Source organism: Cucurbita moschata, unplaced genomic scaffold (genome assembly GCF_002738365.1).
Source record: "Cucurbita moschata cultivar Rifu unplaced genomic scaffold, Cmos_1.0 Cmo_Scf00014, whole genome shotgun sequence".
Classification (NCBI taxonomy): domain Eukaryota; kingdom Viridiplantae; phylum Streptophyta; class Magnoliopsida; order Cucurbitales; family Cucurbitaceae; genus Cucurbita; species Cucurbita moschata.
Genome location: NW_019268530.1, coordinates 119,016 through 140,263, shown reverse-complemented (window position 1 = coordinate 140,263; position 21,248 = coordinate 119,016). Strand labels below are relative to the sequence as shown.

The following is a 21,248-nucleotide window of genomic DNA, read 5'->3' as shown; positions in this document are numbered from 1 at the left end:
GAGAGGGGGGATTATGTGTTAGAAGAGTGCTTTATTTCTCTTAAAGATGTGAAACTATAACGGAGACCGGAGGTGGGAATTAGAGATATATGTGAAGAGGTTGGAATAATTTTTTGGAGGTGGCAGTCTTTCAGGAAAAGGACACTCTGATCATGAGGTCGATGATTGAGTGAGATATAAAGTCTGCTTCTAAATAGTTGCTCACTGTTGTACAACTCAACAGACAACAGCTAGCAAAAGATCCTCTTTAAAAAAAATGGATTATTGGTGTTATTATCATTTCCTATACTCAAAATTCTAATGATATTTTCTAATCTTCTCTCTCTCTCTTTTTTTTTTTTTACTTGAGCAAAATTTAATATCCTAAGATTTTTCTGGACAACAAATACAACGGGATAGGATCAGATGGTTGTTCTGTTAGAATAGGTATTTAAATTTTGAATCTCAAATAGCCCATGTTGTTATATTTTTAGAATCATATACCATGATCTTCATCACTAAGTTGTGATTTATAAGGTCTTTAGCCGCAGAATCAAGTTGTTCTCCTCCGGACGACAAAGCACAAAGCTCAAGATCATATCCAGCAGTTGTTAAGAGTTGATGTCGTCGAACATTTGGTACCACTCCCATGGCCCCCACCGAAACAATGTATTATCCCATCAATCTTGTTGAATTATTTTGAACAAATGGAAGTCAGGAACTCTCATGAAAATCAGAAACAAGAGGGAAAGAAAGGCGTTTTAGAGGGAGAAATGCCTCGAATTTGGAGAAGAATCCACAATAATAGAAGAAGGGGAGCACATGAGTTTTAGAGAGAGAGAGAGAGAGAGAGAGAGAAATGAATGGCTATACATGGAGGACAAAGTGAAAAATAAGGAAGCAGAGAACAGAAAAGTGTTTTGTGTTGAAAGAATATAACTTTTTCAGAGCCATAGAAAGGAGAGAAGATCAAAACTCCTTTTTATTTTTTATGATCAGAATTGCATGAATTTACAATTTGATTGGTTTCAAGTTTTCTTATTCCTAATTTCTCTGTCCAAAGCTGAGCTACACTACTGTGCATTTTTATTTTTATTTATTTTTATTTATTTTTAATTTTTTTAATTTTTTTAATTTCTTATTATCAGAAAACCACCTGTGCTTCTTTATCACAATGCCAAACAACAGGAAGATGTTAAACAAAAAGCAAAATTAGGTTTAAAGTAAGATTTACTTTAAATTGGGGTTAGGTGAGAATTAAATCATATCCATTTCCCATGCATAGCTTTTACGTAGTTTCAATTTTATAAACTCTACGTTTGTTTAATGTGATAGTATAATAAAGTTTTAAGTTTTGTAACGTTCGTTTATGTAGCTAATGAGATTAATAAATTTGTAGCCTCTTGCAACATACTTGATTGCATTTTTTTTTTTTTTTTTTTTTGGTTCAATTATATTGTTGAGGGAAGATCTTTAGCGGACAGAAAAGATTACTTATGTATTAAAAGGTAATTAAGCAATGTCACCATTTGAGTTAGTTTCATATTGATATTTTGATGTTAACCATACATCTTTACGATGATAATCGTCACCATTTGAGTTAGTTTCATATTGATATTTTGATGTTAACCATACATCTTTACGATGATAATCGAGAGAAGTGTGATTTAAGATTAAAATAAGAAAGCAAAACCAAAAGGTGTCCTGAATCCTTCCAACTTTTTGCTTAATTTGATATTCCCTTAAAAGCTGAAACATGAATTAGATTTCTTCTGTTTGTCTCTTTACGTTAATGCACACCTTCTTCGTCGATCCACCTCAATCTTTTTATTATTATTATTATTATTATTACTGTTTTTTTTATTTTTTTAATTGTCATACTTTTTTCTTAAATTTAGTGCCATTTATTATTATTATTCTTTTAAAGTCAATTAACCAACCCCATTTCTCGACACTTCAAATACATCCAATCCCTATAATACAAATATTATATTGGATATTGCAACCATATTAGAAGAATAAAGTATGATACATATTTAGGGGTGCTTTGAAAAGATGATTCTAAAGTCCACCTCGAGAAGCAAACGGGCCCAAATCTTCAACCATGGGCCCGTCTAGTTGAAACACGAACAATTGGGCCGTTGCTTTCAAGCCCATTGGGCTGTATTGTTCCAACATGGGCCCTTTTGTCTGGGTGCTTGGATTTCTTGCAGTAGCCCCCAGCTAGCTCGGTTTTCACAATTTTGATCATTAAATAGTTTTTTCAAATTTATAAATATGAATTAAAAAAAAAAAACTTGAATTTCCTTTTTTTTTTTCCCCAATGATTTATTAATTGGATGAATGATGGTGGTCAGGTGGGGACGCGAGTAACATTCACGTAACACCCTCGCGAGTGAAGTCGGTGGTTTTCAAACTTGGAGTCGGCAAAACGAAACGGTAGCCGGTTGCCGGTAATGTATTGGCATTATCCTAAGAAAATTTAATTTTGTTTTTTCGCTTAAAAGAAAGTAAAAAAGTAAAAAGAAAACTGTGGCTGTGAATTTACAGAACTGAAGGGGCTTACCACTTTCAAACAAATCACGACCGTTGAATCATTTGGCAATATTGATCTGATCAGTGACGAGAGCTGTCGCTCGTACCCACCAAAAGTAAATATCGTACGCCCAAGATCTATCCATCATGTGAACTTGATTTTAAGTTTTGTCCTCTCTGCATTCTTCTTTTCTTTAATAAAAAATCCAAAATTGAAAAATAATTATGTCCTGTTACTAAATTTGTAAAAAATAAAATAATTACGTTAAATTATGTTTATCCATTTTAAAAACTATTTAACAAGCTTAACCAGCTTTTAAGCTTTAAATTCAAGGATTTAATGTATATAATAATATAGTAAACACACTACTTATAAAAAGGTTGCTTCAGTCTCGCCCATTCTAAACATCTACATTGTTATAAGTAAGATATCCTACTGTTCTTATAGACCCTTCGCTACCATATCGGTTGCACATGCGACTAACTCCAAACGAGATCTTTAAAAAGGATCGAGCTAAGGAAGAACAATCAAGTAAAAATAAACCAAGTAAAAGTATGTACTATCGACTTGACTATACACCATGTAAAAGAAAGACGGACGACGTAACTCTAATTCAGCTCCACATCACTAGGGTTCGAAGAATTTAAGGAGGGACCAAAAGATAGGAGCTGGTTGGTAACAAGTGTTGGAAACAACCTCTTAATTATAGGAAAATAAAGGGGTAAAATAGCAAAAAAATGATTTAGTAGGGTAAGGAAAGAAAATGATAGAGAAAGGGCACGAATTCCAATGGTGTTAAGCTAATTTCATTACAGAACAGAGAACAGAGGAACAGAGGAACAGAGGAACAGAGAAACAGAGGTCTGAGAATATGAAGACGAGGAGACAAACAACCCTTTGGATTTTTATACCCTTTTTTTTTTTCTCTCACAATATTTACTTTTCTCTTCCAAAAAAATTCCACTTTCTTTAAAAAATAAAAAAATAAAAAAAACAAAACTTTGATCCCTTAAATACCACTCTCCCTTCCCATTACATCTCAAAAAGCTTCGTCAACTTCATCTCTATCTATCTCCCTTCATTTCCACCATTTCCACCCTCTCTAAACTAACCATAAAAAGAAAAAAGAAACTAAAATTAAATCCATCATCTCTGGATAAGAACAATAATGAGTAATTGGTTGGGTTTCTCTCTCACTCCCCACCTCAAAATCCATGACGCCACCTCCGCCGACGACCAACACCCAAACCCCAGCAGCTTCCCGCCTCTCATGCCTCTCCGCTCCGACGGATCCCTCTGTATCGCCGCCGCACACGGTATGTTCTTGTTTACTAAAAATAACAGAGGAGGTGTTTGAAAAGAAAAGCTCTGTTTAATTTTGTTCATCTTTTTTGGGGGTGTGGGGGTTTATAGATTGGAGGTCGTACGAGAATGAAATGGGTGCAAGGAATGAAGAGGAAAGTCCAAAGCTTGAGGATTTTTTGGGGAATTGTTATTCAAACTCACCGCCAAACGATCAGACTCATAATAACAACACCAACTTCATCCAGGCGAATACCAATAATAATTACCATTATCAGACGGATCATCACTCTTTAATTTCTAATAATGGTAATGCAATTTACAAGTCGTGGTTAGGTCCTACGACTTCGAGTCCCCAAAACGAGTGTGGGTTTCGATCTTTATCTCTTGGGATGAGCCCCAACTCGCATAACGACATCGTTTCATTGCCATCGCCGCCGCACGTGGCGGTGGATTCCCGGAAACGACCGATGCCGGTAGGGAAGCCTCCGGTTAAAGAACCTGTTCCTAGGAAGTCCATTGATACTTTTGGACAAAGAACCTCCCAGTTTCGTGGCGTTACGAGGTACCCTTGTTCTTGTGTTCTTAAACGAACCATTCTTTTTTGGGTTGATTTTGATTTTTTGTTGGGATTTTTGTATAGACATAGATGGACAGGGAGATATGAAGCCCATTTGTGGGACAACAGCTGCAGAAAAGAGGGCCAAACAAGGAAGGGAAGGCAAGGTAACAAAATTAAATAGCATCCCCCCATATGATAGCGTTTTAAGCCACAATTTTGGAGCAATAAACTAACGATTGTTTTGATGTTTTTTTGTGCAAAAATTCTTGGTCGGATGTCTGGTTTGGTGGCATCAATCAAATATCCGATTATGCAGTTTATCTTGGTAGGTGAAGAACTATTTTTCTTTATTATTTATTTAATCTCATGGACCTATATTTTCTCTTTTTAATTATTATGTTCTTATTTATTCCATCCATATCATTATAGAGTATTATTATTTTATGTCATTTCAATTATTTCACTTTATTATTTTGCATCATCAAATTTGGTTGTATTATTTAGATTGAAGATTCATTGTGTATCTGGTTTTATTAATCAGGTGGTTACGATAAGGAAGAAAAAGCAGCACGAGCGTATGATTTAGCTGCACTTAAGTATTGGGGTCCAACCACACACATAAATTTTTCAGTAAGTCTGTTATGTTCTTTTTGGTCTGATATTCGACGATACAACGTTCTTCTACGTAACGCTATGATTTATGCAGTTGAGCACTTACGAAAACGAGTTGGAAGAGATGAAGAACATGACCCGACAGGAGTTCGTAGCCAACTTGAGAAGGTAATATTTCGTTTGGTCCGATAATGTTTATGTTTGAAGTCGAGTTCTCGACGGAGCATCGTCGAGGCATCTTGTTGGATTGGGATGCGATTTGAAGGTTCCTTTTGTGTGTGTGTGTGTGTGTGTGAACAGGAAAAGCAGTGGATTCTCAAGAGGTGCTTCAATGTACAGAGGAGTAACAAGGTATGGCGCAAACCCAAAAGTTGAACTTTAATAATGGAGTTTGTGTTGTTTTTTTATGCACGTTGTCCCAGCTGCAGTCCTTTTCAATTATCATTGGCAACACCATAAATATATTCTATATATTTTTCTTAAATTATTAATATTAATATTAATTCATTTGTTGGGTTGGTTGCTTACTAGTAGTGTAATTAATGCTTGAAATTCACTTTTTTCATGTTTTTTCCTATTGTCTTTTAAGGTTGTTTGGTTCTTTTACTGTTTGTTTTTGGTCAGACATCATCAACATGGAAGGTGGCAAGCTAGAATTGGGAGGGTTGCAGGAAACAAGGATTTGTACCTTGGCACATTTAGTAAGTAATTAACCATTATATTATCAAATTAAATGCGTGTTATGATTTTATAATCAATCTATAGGAGATCATGTCTTATGTTTTTTTTATCATTCTAAGGTACACAAGAGGAGGCGGCGGAGGCCTATGACATAGCGGCCATCAAGTTCCGAGGGACGAGTGCAGTAACTAATTTCGACATTAGTAGGTATGACGTGAAGAGGATTTGTTCTAGCTCGACTCTTATTGCGAGTGACCTTGCGAAACGTTCGCCGTTGAAAGATGGAATTCCGTCGACGGCTGAGGAGTATAGTGCATGTGCTTCGCCAACGTCGTCGCAGCCTCTCTTGGCCATCACTGAGAATGGCGACGTCGATGAGAGCCAGCAGGAGTTGGTTGATATGGTTTGGTGCGACAATGGTGGCAAAGATGACAATAATCAACAAGAGGAGAATGTGGCAAAGAATTTGATGGGTTCGAGGAATGAGACAGAGGCATCGAAGTGTTGTATGGTGCAGAACAACGGAGAGTTTGGGGTCGGGGTTGGGGGAGGCGAGTATTCACAAGGGTATTACTCAATGGAGGAAGCAAAATATGAAGATGGGAGGGATGAAAATAGGGAGGTGGAGAATGATGTAACATTGGCTCATCATCAGGTTCCAATGTTTGCTCTATGGAATGAATGAGCTTAGCTTAGCTTATTAGCGTAGGGCAATTAGAAATAAGTCTCTCTCTTTTTTTTTTTTTTCTTTTTTTTTAATTAGGGTTAATTTGTAGGTTAGGAAGGTAATGAAGGTGATAGATGGTCGGAATAGGGTTAGTTTTAATATAATTAGTTTAAGGTTTGAAAATGTTGGATTTTGATTCTTTTCCCCCTTCCAACATTTCAGGCAACGCCAAATATAATTTAAGGAAGCGGTTTTTTTTTTCTTTTTTTTTTTTTTCTCTCTATGTAAAAGAAAAAATAAATACTTTAATCAATCAACTAAGCTAACATGCTTTATAGTTAATTAAATTTAATATTTTTTTTGAAGTATTAAGTTAAATCCCAACAATAAAAATTGGAAGTAAATTATTATTATTATTTATTTATTTATTATTATTATTGAATGTTGGAGGATTGAAGGAGTGGGTAGGGGTAGGGCAGGGAAGGGCAGGGAAGGGCAGGGGTTAGGGTACCCAGTTTGACTATTGGGAGAGAGAGAGGCGCAAATGCGTTTGAGCACTGGTGATAACGAGGTGCCTTAAATTGCGTGCCTCTGGCTTGTTTTATTTATTTATTTATTTAGGATTTTCCTGTACGCGCCTTCATGGAGCGTCCACTCACGCTCTCCCCCACAAAATAACACAATATTCTTGGCCAAGTGTGTGAAGTAAAAGCAGAGCAATGCAGCGGAGGGTGCATGCGTTGGCAAGGCATGCTCCTTCTGGCTCCCAGAGAATATATACGTACGAAGCAGTGGCAGGGTTGGGAAATTTAAAGATGGATTCGGGGCAAAATGGGAAGAAATCACAAAAAAAGAATGAATTTACCTCTGTACCCTTCCCATTCCTGGTTGTGATTCTTGTTTTGAGTGTGGATGTGTTTGTGAAAATGGGTAAGAGAAGAGCATCAAAAGGTACCCTCTAAACCCTAAAGCCTCCATTACAAAACAAAGCAAAACAAAACAAAACCCACCACTTGTCTTATTTTTCTCTGGGTTTCCTGTTGTGGTATGTAAGGAAAGAAGAAGGAAAAAAAGAGAGGAGTGGCATTTTGGTAATTTGGTGGAGAGAGAAGGGATGTTGGGGTTGGAGAGACAGATCCAAAGGAAAGGAAAGGGAAGGAAAGAGGAGGGATGGGCCTCTCTCCTTCTCTTACCCCTTTACTTACTTTCCCTTGTTTTTATTGGAACTTGATGCTTTTACTTTCTTCTTTCTTTTACTTTCTTCTTTCTTTTACTTTCTTCTTTCTTTTACTTTCCTTCAATGCCCCACCCTCACCCTAATACCTCAAGCCCCCCACCCTCACCCAACCGAATACCTCAGGCCCCCCACCCTCACCCAACCAAATGCCTCACCCAACCAAATGCCTCACCCAACCAAATACCTCACCCAAATAAAAGCCCTATTTATTTATTTCTTATTATTCATTAAATTTAACTTAAATCTTTTTATTGGGCCTCTGAGTTCGTAGTAGCATGAAGCCCACTTAACAGCCCAGTACCCTCTCTCATCTCTTTTATTCCTCATTATTTACAAATAATATGAAAACCACCCATTTAGGCATATCCTAACTTAGCTATTAAATGTTGTATCTGTTAATAAATAAATGTCTATTTAGTTGTTGATGATTAATAGGATTATTAGAAATACTTAGAAATAGATTTATTATGATTAATTAATTAATTAACTAGTGAGGCGACATGGGTGAGATGTAAGTATTGAATAATGGAATGAAGTGGAAAGAAAAGGAAAGGACTAAAAATGGAAAAACAAAAGTTGGGTAACAAAATGTAAATGTGATATAGATAATGAATATGGAAGAGAGAGTTAAGAAGGGGGATATAATTAGGGTATGTTTTGAAACAGATGAGTGGGATTCGATGTTGTGTCTCCTAAAAACAGGCTGGAAAGGAAACAGATTCTTAGGAACCCTAATCAATCACTCCATGAATCACACGAAGGAATGAAGCCCCCTAAAATAGGTTCGACTGTTGAAGTCCGCGTAAGCTCTCTCTCTTCCCCGCCTTCAACCCCATCTTATTTTGCCTCCTTTTTTCTCTCTCCCTCCCCCTCCCCCTCACAAGGTGAGACACAGAGAGAGAGAGAGAGAGAGACGCGCACACACACACACACACACACACACACAGATCGGACGAAGAACAAAAGAAACACACCACTGTGACTCAGTCAATCCCACACTGGACTTGAACACCTCCTTTTCCTTCTCTCTCTCCACTCTCAACCACCAATTCCCCCTTCTTATGCTCTCCTTTTCCCCCTTTCTTCAATCCCCCACCCCTTCAGGAACCCCCCAGATTCCAGGCCCTCCCAATGGCCATCTGCAGATGATTTTCTCCCTTCCTTAATCCTTCCGTCTGCAGATTTTGCTTTGGGGGATCCATTTCATGTTCTTATGGATGCCGATTTTGGGGTACGTATATCCTGATTTCCATCGCTCTTCTCATTTTCTCTCAAACCCTAGTGCCCCTCCAATCTGCCTCCCAATCTTGGTGGGTGTTCACGATTTTTGGGTTCCCAGGCTTCCAACGCCAATTTTAGCGGTTGGAAACCAAACCCTTTTGCCGAATCACGGACAAATTTGGGCCTTGTTTTCAATTTCAGGAGTTTCGGGTAAAGCCCCAGATGCGAGGGAGGTCTGGAAATTTTAATTTCAATCCTGCTTTTCTTTGATTCATTGCTGTTCAATGCAATGGAACGCCCATTCTCTACGTTGATCTTCGTCATTTCGGGGTTTGCTTTCAGTATTTTATCGCTTCTTGTTGAGTCTCAGGCTCGAGATGGAGCCATTCCCTCTTCCTCGCCGCCTCCGCCTCCGCCTCCTCCATCTCCACCACCTCCATCTCCGCCACCGCCACCACCACCGCCACCACCGCTATCACCACCGCAATCACCACCGCCCCCGTCCCCGTCCCCAAACTTCGTCCCGCCTCCACCGCCTGCATCTTCATCTCCACCTCCGCCAATATTTCCCCCACCGCCTTCTCTGCCGAGTCTCCAGCATCGTTCTACTCCGCCGCCGCCGCCTATTCCTGCATCCTCCGACGCGAATAAAAAACCACCCGAAGTGAGTCGGAATAACAACTCCCACAATATTGAAGGGTCGAAGAGAAGTCTCAATATGGGGAAGAAAGTAGGGCTATTCTTTGTTGGTATTGCGGCAGTACTTCAAATCTGCGTGGTGGGATTTTTGGTATTCAAGAGACGGCAGCTCCTAAGATTCAAGGACCGGTACGATGGTTTTTCTTGAATCAATTGGCAACCGTTTCCTTCGTCTTACATCAGAGGCAAGGACTTTAGGAGTATGGTTGAGGATATCACGACCATCGAGCTAACTGAATTGAATCACTGCTAAAGAAAAAAAAAAAAAAAGGGCAACAATTAGGTAAATTTTCTTGACTTTGGGGTTGGGAAGATGCACAAAACATGTTCTTGAGATGCTGCAGAAAAGAAAATGAAACAGAGGAGGCAGCAGGCGGATAATGAGGGGCAAGCATCTTCTCTTAGGGTCTCCTCAGGTGTTGTGTAAAAATGGGTACATGATATGATGATTGGTTGAGTTTTTTCTTCTTGTGATTTTTGAATTCTTGTTCATTCTTTTGTCCAATGCTGATTATACAGTTTGTTAATTCAGAAGAAACCGCTTGATATACATACCTGTTGTTGAATTCTTTTTCTGCTAACCACTGTTCCTTATGGCTGTAAAAGATTGTGTTTGTTTAATATCACAAACTAATTATACACTCACCCTCTACTTTCTCCTTGCTTGAGCGTGTAATGTTGATTGTAGTGTAACAGTTTTGTTTATCACTGATACTGCTGATTTTGGTGAAAAGGGTGTTTGCGAATCTATTACGAGATGCAATTCCCGACTATCTAGTTATTGATTATCTATAAGCTCTACGGGTTTAGAATCAGCGAACTGCCTTAGATCTGAACAGTAGTTGGGTTCATTCTAGACCTATGTTAACGCATCAGGGAGACCATTGAATAATTTTCTACATATGCTTCCATGCAAAAACTCTGTAGGATAGGACAGAATTATTTTCTCTGAAGTCTTTGATTTGATTAGATTACTCTAAGAAAGAAAAAAGATTGATTCGTTGCACCTTATTCTAGTATGGTTCTAGTCTTGAGCTCGAGTCAGGTAGACCCTCATTTTTTCGGTTTCGATATTCAAGGAGTGTTGGAGCTAGCTTGTGTGCATCATCGTGTTTTGATATTCAAGAGATTGGGTTAAGAGTTGAAGAGGAGGTGGTTAGGTTTAATGTTTCCTTGTGGGTGTGGCTTGCCAGGCCTTTTTGTAGTTAATGTCTTGGTCTTGGTCTTGTTCTTTATTATTGGAGTCATTTCGTGTAGGTCTTTTTTTGTCCCCTTGGAGCACTTACTGTGTTAAGATAGAGGCGTTTGAAAATGGTTAGTTATTAGTGTTTTAACATCAAGGTCAAATTGAAGACTGCTAAGGTCTGAATGCCTTATCTCTTGACATTATTTTAGCCAACTCCCTCTTCTATGATTATTCTGCACAAATTTTAACCCATTAACTTCAGTTATGATTCTGAGCAGGGAAGCTCATTTCTGGTAAGTTTCTTAAGGTCTGTTTGCTTTGGCCTTCAAAAATCTTATCAACTCAACGTCTTAACTAAATAGTTCAAAAGCTTATTGAAATGTCATCATTTTTGCACTTTTTTTTTTTTTTGTTTTGCATCTTCGAACGTCAAAAGTTCATGAGATCTGAGGTATACAAATGGTTACTTGATGTGTTTGAATTCTTACTCTTGTTGAACAACAAAAAGACAATAAAGAGGATGCATGCTCACGTTCCTGCACCAATGACATTATGACAAATAGTTTTGACTTTTTCAAGGAATATGTGGTTGTTTGTGAGTTGTATTGAACAACACTTTCCTATATCTCTTTTCTCATCTATTTTAAAGAGATTCGTGGGGGATGACTTGTAAAGTTCAATGTCACTGTGCACTTGTGACAAGCTTATGGTTACAATAGAATCGAGAACACTGATTCTAAACAATCAGTTCATCATACCCAACTGAAAAAAGGAGAAAAAGAAAATAACTCATTTTTTTCTTCTGCATATATTGTTTGTCCTGATCTGCTTAGAAACATGGATTCCTTTTTCGATTTTAACAACACTTGGATGGGAGAGATTTGAGGTTTTGACTTCTTGGGCTAAGTTGTTTGAGTAGCTAGTATTAACGAACTATCTATACATTTAGACAAGTTAATGGAATATTATAATCTACATTAGAAATCATTTGATGGGTGAAAGCCGATATGATAGCAAAATGATAGAATTGAAGATTTGTCTGGCCAGCCTTAAAATAGAAAATTTTTGGGAGTGTAGGAGCTGCAAATTTCAAATTAAAGGGAGAGAAGAGATAAGGAGGGGTGTTTTGGAGGTTGGACAGAGCTGAAAAATGCGGAAGGAACTGTCAATCCTTCTGCAATCAACAGTGAAGCTGCAAGATCCTTTTCCACGCACCTTCTCCCTCCTAAACACATCCTCATTCGACTCTCATCTCTTGTATTCTACAGAGTTTGGGCAACTCTCAATCATTTTTTTATTTTTCAAACTCTATACTCTCCCCCTTGTTTCATGAAAGATGCGGTTGAAATTTACCCATCCAAGCTGAGATTGTGAGGAACTGAATCTGTGAAATTGATTGATACCCTGGAACAGAAAAGAAAACCACCAGCATCAATAGTGTTACCTTTGGCTGCAGGTGAAGCTTGGATGGATTCATTCAAGTAATGTCCAATCCGAACATGTACTGTGTGTTGCCTTTCTCTGTCCCTTTGACGACTCGTACTCTGTTTTACCTCAGATATCAGTGAATCTTGAACTAATTTTTGTTCTTTAGAATGGGCTTTGAATTCTTGGCCATAGTGTTCTTTGATTCTATCATTGGAAAACAACGGCTAATCTTTATGTTTTGATGTGGGTTCAGGACTGCTTAAAGCCTTTTTTGGACTTTTGTTATAGAACAACTTTAATGATTCGTAAACGTAGAGATTGAAATCATTAGTTATACCAACCAAAAGCATGTCATGCTCAGCTGAGAGTTAAATATCAAGTTTTTGCTTAATTAAGTACGATAGGCTGTTATTCAGAGTACTCTATAAACAGCCTATTAGTCAAGACAAGGAAAGCAAATTTTCTGTTTGCTTAGGGAGAAAATTGTCATAGTGCTTCCATTCAAACAAGCAAGTTCGCATACTTTGAAACATGTTTCTTACAGAAAGAGACAGCAAGTGGAAAAAAGAAATATCGAAGAAAAGCGAAGGACAGAAAATCTCTCTTGAGAATCCTGCAGTTTTACATTCAAAACTTTAGCAAAAGAAAAGCTTCCCTGACCGCAAACTAAGAAGAAAAGCAGGCACTTCAATCACTAACAAGTACTCTTTTGGCCATAACCCCAAAACTCCTTATTTGGCACTTTAACCATCTGCACAGAGAGACAGAGAAAGAGAAGAGAGAGAGGGAGGGAGGGAGGTGAAGTGAGAAGGATACTATCAGATTACGGCACAAGAAGCAAGCAGAGCAGCAAAAGTACTCATAACCCAATAAAATTTCCACTTTGTATACTTGAATTTGTGGCTAAATCAAGCCAGGAATCTGAGTTTTTTGGTGGGCAATCCTCAAAGAAGTGGAGTAGTGGCTTCTGGGTTTCTGCATCATCTTCTTCCTCTGTTTTAGCTGATCTTGTTGATTTATTAAAATCTGTGCCCAAAACAAAGCAGTGTTGCTCTTGTTGTTGCCTCGCCTGTTTCGAACTGTAAATTTGGTGGCTGTTGGAAACAGCATGGGAGAATCCTTTGTAAGAATCCATCCCTATTGGCTGACTATAAACCTCACCTATGCTTCTTGCAGAGTCTGCAACTGAGGGAAAGAACGCCTGCACGCCCACACCCTCTCTTGGACCATTAATATCCCTATTTAACACACGACCCAATAAACTTTAAGCATATGTTATATTAATTAATACTTTATATCAAACATATTTTATAATATTAATCATCAAAGTCCATGAAAAGAAAAATAACCCATAAAGGAAAACAGTTTTGAACACCGAACCTGTAGTCTTTGTCAGCTTGAGGATGAGTCCCTGAGTACAAAAAGAGTTGAGGGTTTGTACTGTTTGGAGAGAAATCAGAACATGGAGGTCTGGAGGATGATGATTGAGGATACAAATATGGATGAATGGAGGATTCCTGATAAGCAGCAGGAGCAGGGGCAGGAGCAGGAGCAGGAGCTTGGTGATAGGACTGAGTTTCACATGTCAGAGAAGAAGAAGAGGAAAGTGTAGAGAGAGAATAGGAAGAGGAGGTTGGGGAGGAAGCAGAGAGGCTCCGGGTTGAAGTGAGGATTAAAGGCGGTGGCGTTTGAGCTGGTGGCGTTGAAGAGATTTCCACAGGCTTTCTTGAACGGTTTCTGCCTCTGTGCATGTGCCTCTCGCAGTATTTGGAGTCTGGATAAGCTTCTTTTGAGCATCTCCATTTTTTCCCATCTGTTCTTCTGCACCTTCCTGGTTCAGGATCTGCTTTTCTGCCAAAACCCATCTCAAAGCATCCCCACCCAACTGCAAATAAAATAAAATAAAAAGAAACATCAGAGTCAGTAACCCGCTTGCATCTGAAGAGATAAAAATGGGACGGAATGGCGGCTACTTACTGGGTTGGTGAGGGAAGAGTCTTGCAGAAATGGAGGAATCCAAGCTTCTTTTCACAGAGAAGATTAGATCAGGAGGGATAGGTACTCCTGAAACCATGTATTTGAATATGAGAGCTTGGTGTTCTAGTTCTTGCCATTGAGTTGGTGTGAAAGGAGAGACGCAGGGCTTTGGACCTGAATTCATTATTCTTGAAAGTAGAACCAAAAAAAGAAAGGAAAAATGAGAGAGAGGAAGAAAAATGTTTAAAAAGGAGCAAGGTTGAAAGTGTTGAAAGGCAGAGAGGAGGAGGGTATGTTGTTGGGGGCAGCAAGTTTTTGAATGGGTATTTCTGCAAAATCCATGGGTCGCAAAAGCTTGTTCCTGTCAAATGATGCCTTACTGATACCCTATATCTCTCTTTCTCTCTCTCTCTCTCTCTCTCTCTCTCTCTCTCTCTCTCTCAGTTGCAGTCTGCAGTTTATATGACTACTCCTCTGTTGGGTTCTGCCTCTGCCTTCATTGCTTCTTTTGTCTCTGATTTGGTTGCAGAAATTGATATACAAATGGATATAAGAAAGAGAAAATGAAACAAAATATCATAGACACACCCTTCATTTTGCTCTCTACACATCATATTCCTTGAAAACAGTGCCATCAGATTTTGCAAAACTGCTGAACACAATGAGGTGTGATGTACCTCCACAAACTCCTTTTTCAATACAAACAAAATCATCTGCAGCTGTCATCCTCCTATTGAACGCCCGGGAGGCTGAAGGATCTACCCAAACCCCCTCCCCCCACCCCTTTATGACACCAACTTCCCCTATTTTTGCCTTTCCTTTTCCCCCTCAGATTCTTTATACCTAAAAAATGACTGAATGTTTACCCGTCCCTCTTGTGGAGTCATAATAAATCCCTCTCTATTCAACAGGTCAATGCAAGTTGAAGACTTCCATGATGGACAGGGCACTACACTTCATTAATGACCTAACACATATGGTTTTATTGTAAGTCTTTTTGTTACTGGAAAGGAGAGAAACGAGTGAAAAAGCAGGGGATGATAGACAGAAAAGTTATGTGAAGATATTAAAAAGGAAACCGAGTAAGATAGTATTGGTGAGTGGGAGGTTCCAATTTGTTTGCTTCCAATTCAAAGCTCTTTGGTTCTCTCTTTAAGACAGTGTGTGAGTGTGTGTGTGTGTGTTTTGTCAGGGATGATGTGCATTGTGAGGTGCTAAAACTGTTCACCCCATCTGAGGTCTCTGCGCCAAGACACATGCCCTTCTTTCTCTTTCTCTCTCTCTCGCTGCTCTTGTTGTCCTTGTTGTTCTTTATTGTGCTTCCCAACCAACTCAACTTTCCACTCATTAACCCCCACAATTTCCTCATTTACAGTTTTGCTTTGGTCCTCACGCTTCTTTCCGTATCAGTCACTCTCTCATACATCCTTTTGAACTCCATTTTCCCCTGCAGACTGAGGCTCAACCCCTAGCCCCAAGATGCTTCAGAACTGACTCAGTGACCTGACCGACTCCCTTTTCTGTTCTTTTCTTTTCTTTTCTTTTCTTTCTCTCAAGTGGGGTTTTGGTTTGGTTTGGCTTGGCTTGGCTTCATAAAGAGATTAAAGTTTGCTTGTTTTAGAAGTTGTCTCTCTTTTCCTTTTGCTGCAATCTTTGCAAATCAGATACACTTTGCTTCTTTTTCAATTATGAATAATGTAACTCTCTATCTTACTTTCTACCCCCCGGAGACATTTTCTCCCCACAACATGTTAGTCCGTATTGGTTTGATGAAATGATAAAGATTTTAGATATATGGGTTTGAAAACGAAAGCAAAAAAAGCTCATAAAAGAAGCAGCAACCTTTATGGCAACAAGTTGAATTAGGAGAGAAAAAGAATGTATAAATGAATCAATGTTGTTGACAGCATGCATGTCCAATGGCCTTCAAAATCTGCAGCTTTGATTTATGCCCCAAATGCCTGCAATTTCGAACCTCCATTCACTGCTTTTGAATGATTTTAAAAGCAAACCCAACACAATGGGAAAGAGAAAGACAAAGCTGATGCAAATCTGTCTGTTTTTATCTAAACCTCTGCAAGAGATGTTGAGGTGGGTCGTCCAAATTTTGAATCCTTGTTCAAATTTTAGACATGTGACATTAGATGATTTTTTAATATTGTAACTTTGAGAACCTTTTCAATATGGTCCAGATTGGTATCACAGACATATTCATCAGAATCTTCAAATCTTGTGATGTCTCTCTGTGATACAAGATTGGTCCACTGCATCCCTTCCTATCTTCTTAAGCTGCCTTTTGATCATCTCTACTACGTATTCCACATCTCACAATCACCACCCTCATCACTTACTCATAAATCTCAGCCATACAGTATGCCATGGTTGATTCCCACTTCGTATGCCTGACCATACCCAATCTCTTCATCTCTTTATCTCTTCAACCAAAAAGTCGAAATATAAATACATAAATGGACATTGTTGAAGCATTTGTTGGACAGGTCTCTAACTTGTAAAAAGAATTGCCATTTGGAGTTCCCACCGGAGCGAACAAAACAAGGCTTTTTTGGGTTTGTGCTTTTTGGACGTCCAAAATTGCATTTTGGTGTCATTGCCAATCCAAATGCTGCATGGCGACAAGTTGCAGAGCCTGAAGTAGAGCTCCACCCCTGCTGTTTTGAGTATTGAAATGGCGAGAGAACGGATGAGATGTAGAAGAAATGAGATATGGGAAAATGAGAAATGAGAGGAATAGAAGGAGAAGACATTGGGGTAGAGCCTGAAAGGGAATTCTGACATCATATTTGGAGCTCTGGGTTTGTTCTTCCGTTGGTTCTTTTGGGGCTTGTAATTGCCATTAAAATATCTTCCTCTTGCTTATCCATGTCTGCGTTGCAGAATCCTTCATGGGTTCTTAGAATTGGCAGCCCTCACCGGGACTTGCTATATTGGCAAGGATTGGAAAATATGCGTTAGTGAAATGAACTGGTTATGATTACTTACCTTTAAAAGGACACTTCAATTATAAAACATAACCAAGGCTAGAAATTAGTACAGAGAGTAGCAAGCTAAAGTATATGTATATATTAACAGTTTGAAACCCGTTCACATTGCATCTCAAATAGCAGACATGTACAAATATTTATATTTATCTACAAGAGAGTCTGATCCATAATAGAAGCTACAAGAGAATCTGATCCATAATAGAAGCATGATATTTATAGTGCAAGCATAGAAAACGGGCAACGAAGCCACTGTTAGCTCATCCAACCGGCAGGCTGTGGAGTTGCTACGGTGAAGCCTCTCTCATACATTCGCTGGATTTCTTCCCGGTACTCGATCAACGACGTATCAGGTATCGGTGGGGTCAATTCCACCACATCGCCCATCTTCAGCTTGCACTTGGGGTCGCTCACAGGCTCCTGGTTCAGTCTAGGTCTCAACTCTTCCTTTACTGGGAACCTATAGTGAGCCCATCTTGTGCTTCCTCTCCCTGCTCTTTCTAAGAGATCTATCATCGTTGCATTCGCTGGGAATTCCTGGACCGACATCTGGATATAACAAAAACAAAGCCTTTTCCAATTGTTAAAAGCTGCACTCTCGCACCAGAGATAGATAACAAACTTAACAGAAACAAGTAGAGCAATAAGCATGGACCTTTTCGTTTTCAATCATAATGACAAACAAAGGCCCATCCTGGAAGCAGTGAGGTTTGTAAGAGTAGGAGCAGTCAGAAGAGTGAAAAGGGAACTTGCAGGTTGATTTTACAGAATTGATTGAAGATCGATCTTTGGTCATAGTTTCACAATGCCAAGTGAGAACCCATCTAGCCCATTCCACCATCTGAAGCACAAATGAAGAGTGCTTAGAATCACCCTCCTTGTACCTCCAATGAGCAGCAAACCCAAACTCAGCTTGCAAATGCATCTCCTTGGTTCGAATTTGAACCTCAAGTGGGACGTCACCTTCACCCCTTACTACTGTGTGTATAGATTGATACCTGTTGACGATCAAATGATATATGAGGAGAAATATAGAGTATAAAGCACCTGATACTGCTTTTACAGAAATACCCGTTCAACTTTGGTTTACTTATGTAGTCCTTGAGCTTTCCCTGTACTTCCGGCCATAACTGATGAACGATTTTCAATGCTTCATAGCAATCCTCTTCATTTTCAACAATGAGTCTCAATCCATGAATATCATGGATTTCATTCATGGTCAAATTCTTCCTACAAAGCAAATTCAAATTTACCTAAAATCACTCTTAAGAACAAGACAGGCAGAAAATAATACACTGCTGAAATGAAGAGAATAAGAGAGAAATGGAAGGCCGAATGCATACTTCAACATTTTTCGGTGTAAGCTGTAGACACTTTTGTGCCGTCCAGTTACAGCATGGTAAGAGGTTCCCTTATCCTTGAGAGCTCGCTCTATTTTTTCAATTGCAGAATGTATAATTTCTTCATCATACAATCCCATCAGTTTCGAGGACAAATCATTGTGCTGTTCCAAGTTTAAATGCTTAAAACAGAGGTTTTCTAGCTGCTCCTTCCAACTGTAGATTCCGAGGCGATTAGCTAAAGGAACGAAAATCTCCATGGTCTCCTTTGCAAACCTATGCTGCTTGATCAGAGGCAATGCATCTAAAGTTATCATATTGTGCAGACGATCTGCTAATTTAATGAGGACAGCCCTTGCATCAGCCATAGCAAGGAACATGGTGTGCAAGCGGTCTGCCTCAACCATTCGATCGGCCATATCATGTTCTCTAGCAAGCTTGCTTAAATGACTTAGCTTAGACACCTAAAACAAAATTTAGGAAAAATAACACAGAGCGAGAGATTAGGAACTCATTCCTCGTCATTCAATAAAAGACTTATAGCATGAGCGAGAGATTTGCAATTTTCTTCCTCACAAGAAAATAGAATAAGCCTTGCCGTTATGCATTAGGTTCACAATATTCCAATGACAAAGAAAGTGTGAGCGGCACAGTATCTTACCCCTTCAACTAAATCAGCAACCTCAACTCCAAATGTCCCCAATATGTAGTCATGACTCACAAAAGAATCATCAAGTGTGTCGTGCAAAAGCCCTGCAGCAACTACTGTGGAATTAGCACCAACAAGTGCAAGCATCACTGCTGTTTCCACACAATGTTCCAGGTACGGATCACCACTTAAACGCGTCTAAGGAAAAATGAAAAACACCAAAAAGGGGTATTTCTTAATGAATATCATCAGTACTCAAGGCAATAACAACACTGTCAATATTGAAAGGTAGCAGCATTACCTGTCCTCTATGTGCTTTCTCGGCCTCAAAAAAAGCCTTGATCACAGACTCATCACAAAAGATTTTGTGCTTTGATTGTGCACTTACAAGCAAATCCTTCGCATATGATTCAGATTTACCTTCCGTAATATTGTCCTCCATATTGAAAGTCAATTCATCTCCAAACAAAGTAGATGAACCCACATCTAACACATCACTAGGTACCTCCAATCTCGGCGAATCATAGTCCACACATGATCCCAATGCATTTCTCACAAACCCATTGAACAGCCTGTTAGTACTTCCTCGACCATGAAAACTTGCTTCCCCACTCCTTTCCCATACAGTCCGCAATGGAGGGGTTCTTGCTGCCGACCCAACCCCACAACAACCACAGGAAACTGGACCTTGGAACACCGATACCGGGCTCTGATCCCGATTAAAGAATGACCCAATGAATTTACTTGGGGAATAACGAAACGAGGAGCTTAATTCTTTAAGTTCCTCCCCTTTATCATGCCTAAAAGAACCTAATTCATCTCCACCACTTGAAATGCTCGACGACAACAACGAGTGCCTTGGTGCAGTTGATGAGAATAGACTTGACAACCCGCCTACTACCGGATTTGGGGATGAAGTCGCTGTGGTAGACGCCAAGGAGGAGGACCGTGAAGTAAATTCTAAATCATATGATGCATGAGAATTCAACTGGCAAGGGTGCGGGGAGGAGCAGATAGTACTGGGTGAACTGGTATACAGAGCAATAGTTGGCACAGCCATGGTGTTTTTCACTCGAAATCCCACCAATTATCTCAAGGAACCAACAAAAGTTCCAGTAAGAAAAAGAAGCAATGGTAAAGCAGAGCAGGCGAATTCGTCCCTTTTCAAAGGATGTGAGATACACCAAGCTTTCTCTGTACGCAACCAAAGGAACGTGGCAGAAAGCATAAAATTGACGCAAATTCAGCAGAAAACGTCAGAAAAGAAGGCAACAGAACCAAATTTCAATCAAATCACAAACCAAGAGGAAGTAGGGGAGAATATGAAATCGCAGTACAGTAGTTTCAAATTCGTCAAAATTGAAGGGAAAAAGGAAGAGGAAAAGATGAAATGGAAGAAATCTATGATAGGAATCCATAAGAACCCTAATTGAGGAGAAAGTACATACCATGGACAAGAAAGTGAGCAGCAGCAGCAGGAGAGAATTGGTTCTGTGATTTTCGAGCAATCTCTGAGCTCTCAAAATTGCTCGGCGTCCTGGAAATCGAAAACATGAAAGTACCATATTACCCTTTGGATCTTTCTATAAATAACTCCAACTGTATTGTAGTTAAGATTGTTAAATCAGTTCAAAAAAATGTGTAATAAATTATAAGGAAGTCTTAAACTTTTAAAAAAATATCTAATAAATTTTAAAACTTTATTATTAGATAACAAATATGGTTAATTACAAAAAGCAGATAAGTCTCTTATGTAAGTGAGAGTTGATTATTTTAATAAACTGTTTTAAAAATAATTATTGTAGTGGGGTAAGTATAAAGTAGAATATTACAAAACAATTTGTCTAAATCTAAAGTTGATTGTGTGCGTGTGTGTGTGTGTGGATGCTATTGGCTATTGGCTATTGTACTTTTTTGTTTTTTAAAATTTTCCCTCATAAAATATTATTTTCTTCCTCTTTTGGATGTTCCCTCCTAAAATTCTTTTCTAATGTTTCGTTTTTTTAGGGGGAAAAAAAGTTTGATTTCTAATACTCTATTATAAAATAGTTAGAATTTTAATAATAAAATATATTTTAATGCGGACTTAAAAATAATAATAATAATAATAAACTAGCAACATCTCAAGGGTGCTGGGTAAATTTTTATTAGAAAAAATTTATGAAACGAGTCA

The 21,248-nt window shown here is 38.8% G+C and overlaps 5 protein-coding genes and 1 long non-coding RNA gene across 11 annotated transcripts in view; 3 read left to right on the top strand and 3 right to left on the bottom strand.

Annotated features, from left to right (window-relative positions):
* Positions 1 to 293, bottom strand: part of LOC111452140 (transcription factor MYB114-like) — a 2,365-nt gene extending 2,072 nt beyond the window's left edge. The window contains exon 1 of the mRNA XM_023092698.1: positions 1 to 293. The gene's annotated coding sequence lies outside the window, so the exon portion shown is untranslated.
* LOC111452142 overlaps positions 1 to 1,039 on the top strand; it is a 5,410-nt gene extending 4,371 nt beyond the window's left edge. For 2 of the 3 annotated variants that reach the window (XR_002712087.1, XR_002712088.1), the window contains exon 3: positions 517 to 1,039. This is a non-coding gene — a long non-coding RNA (uncharacterized LOC111452142). The remainder of the gene's footprint in view (positions 1 to 516) is intronic. The other variant, XR_002712089.1, reaches the window with a different exon arrangement.
* A 2,507-nt stretch (positions 1,040 to 3,546) lies between these two features.
* LOC111452138 (AP2-like ethylene-responsive transcription factor AIL1) lies at positions 3,547 to 6,600 on the top strand. The gene is made up of 9 exons (XM_023092694.1): positions 3,547 to 3,831; positions 3,929 to 4,382; positions 4,461 to 4,543; positions 4,696 to 4,704; positions 4,921 to 5,009; positions 5,086 to 5,159; positions 5,292 to 5,342; positions 5,616 to 5,692; positions 5,792 to 6,600. Exons 1-9 carry the CDS (start codon positions 3,684 to 3,686, stop codon positions 6,355 to 6,357), a joined length of 1,551 nt encoding a protein of 516 aa, XP_022948462.1. The 5' UTR covers positions 3,547 to 3,683; the 3' UTR covers positions 6,358 to 6,600.
* A 1,675-nt stretch (positions 6,601 to 8,275) lies between these two features.
* On the top strand, positions 8,276 to 10,048 carry LOC111452141 (leucine-rich repeat extensin-like protein 3). Its single transcript, XM_023092699.1, has one exon. It carries the CDS (start codon positions 9,087 to 9,089, stop codon positions 9,642 to 9,644), a length of 558 nt encoding a protein of 185 aa, XP_022948467.1. The 5' UTR covers positions 8,276 to 9,086; the 3' UTR covers positions 9,645 to 10,048.
* Positions 10,049 to 12,614: 2,566 nt separating this feature from the next.
* Positions 12,615 to 14,825, bottom strand: LOC111452139 (growth-regulating factor 5-like). 2 transcript variants are annotated; one of them, XM_023092697.1, is made up of 4 exons: positions 14,088 to 14,825; positions 13,491 to 13,995; positions 13,002 to 13,348; positions 12,615 to 12,861 (listed from the first exon to the last, which is right to left on the bottom strand). In XM_023092697.1, the coding sequence occupies exons 1-4, from the start codon at positions 14,269 to 14,271 to the stop codon at positions 12,854 to 12,856; spliced, it is 1,044 nt and encodes a 347-aa protein (XP_022948465.1). In that variant the 5' UTR covers positions 14,272 to 14,825; the 3' UTR covers positions 12,615 to 12,853. The 2 variants fall into 2 exon arrangements, with proteins under 2 accessions (XP_022948465.1, XP_022948464.1); XM_023092696.1 differs by having other exon boundaries at positions 12,615 to 13,348; positions 14,088 to 14,823.
* A 2,317-nt stretch (positions 14,826 to 17,142) lies between these two features.
* Positions 17,143 to 20,660, bottom strand: LOC111452137 (probable GTP diphosphokinase RSH2, chloroplastic). Of its 3 annotated transcripts, none has more exons than XM_023092693.1 (7): positions 20,524 to 20,660; positions 19,377 to 20,269; positions 19,088 to 19,273; positions 18,430 to 18,890; positions 18,158 to 18,316; positions 17,742 to 18,084; positions 17,143 to 17,635 (listed from the first exon to the last, which is right to left on the bottom strand). In XM_023092693.1, the coding sequence occupies exons 2-7, from the start codon at positions 20,133 to 20,135 to the stop codon at positions 17,342 to 17,344; spliced, it is 2,202 nt and encodes a 733-aa protein (XP_022948461.1). In that variant the 5' UTR covers positions 20,136 to 20,269; positions 20,524 to 20,660; the 3' UTR covers positions 17,143 to 17,341. The 3 variants fall into 3 exon arrangements, with proteins under 3 accessions (XP_022948461.1, XP_022948460.1, XP_022948459.1); XM_023092692.1 differs by having other exon boundaries at positions 19,377 to 20,166; XM_023092691.1 differs by lacking the exon at positions 20,524 to 20,660 and having other exon boundaries at positions 19,377 to 20,512.
* Positions 20,661 to 21,248: the final 588 nt, after the last annotated feature.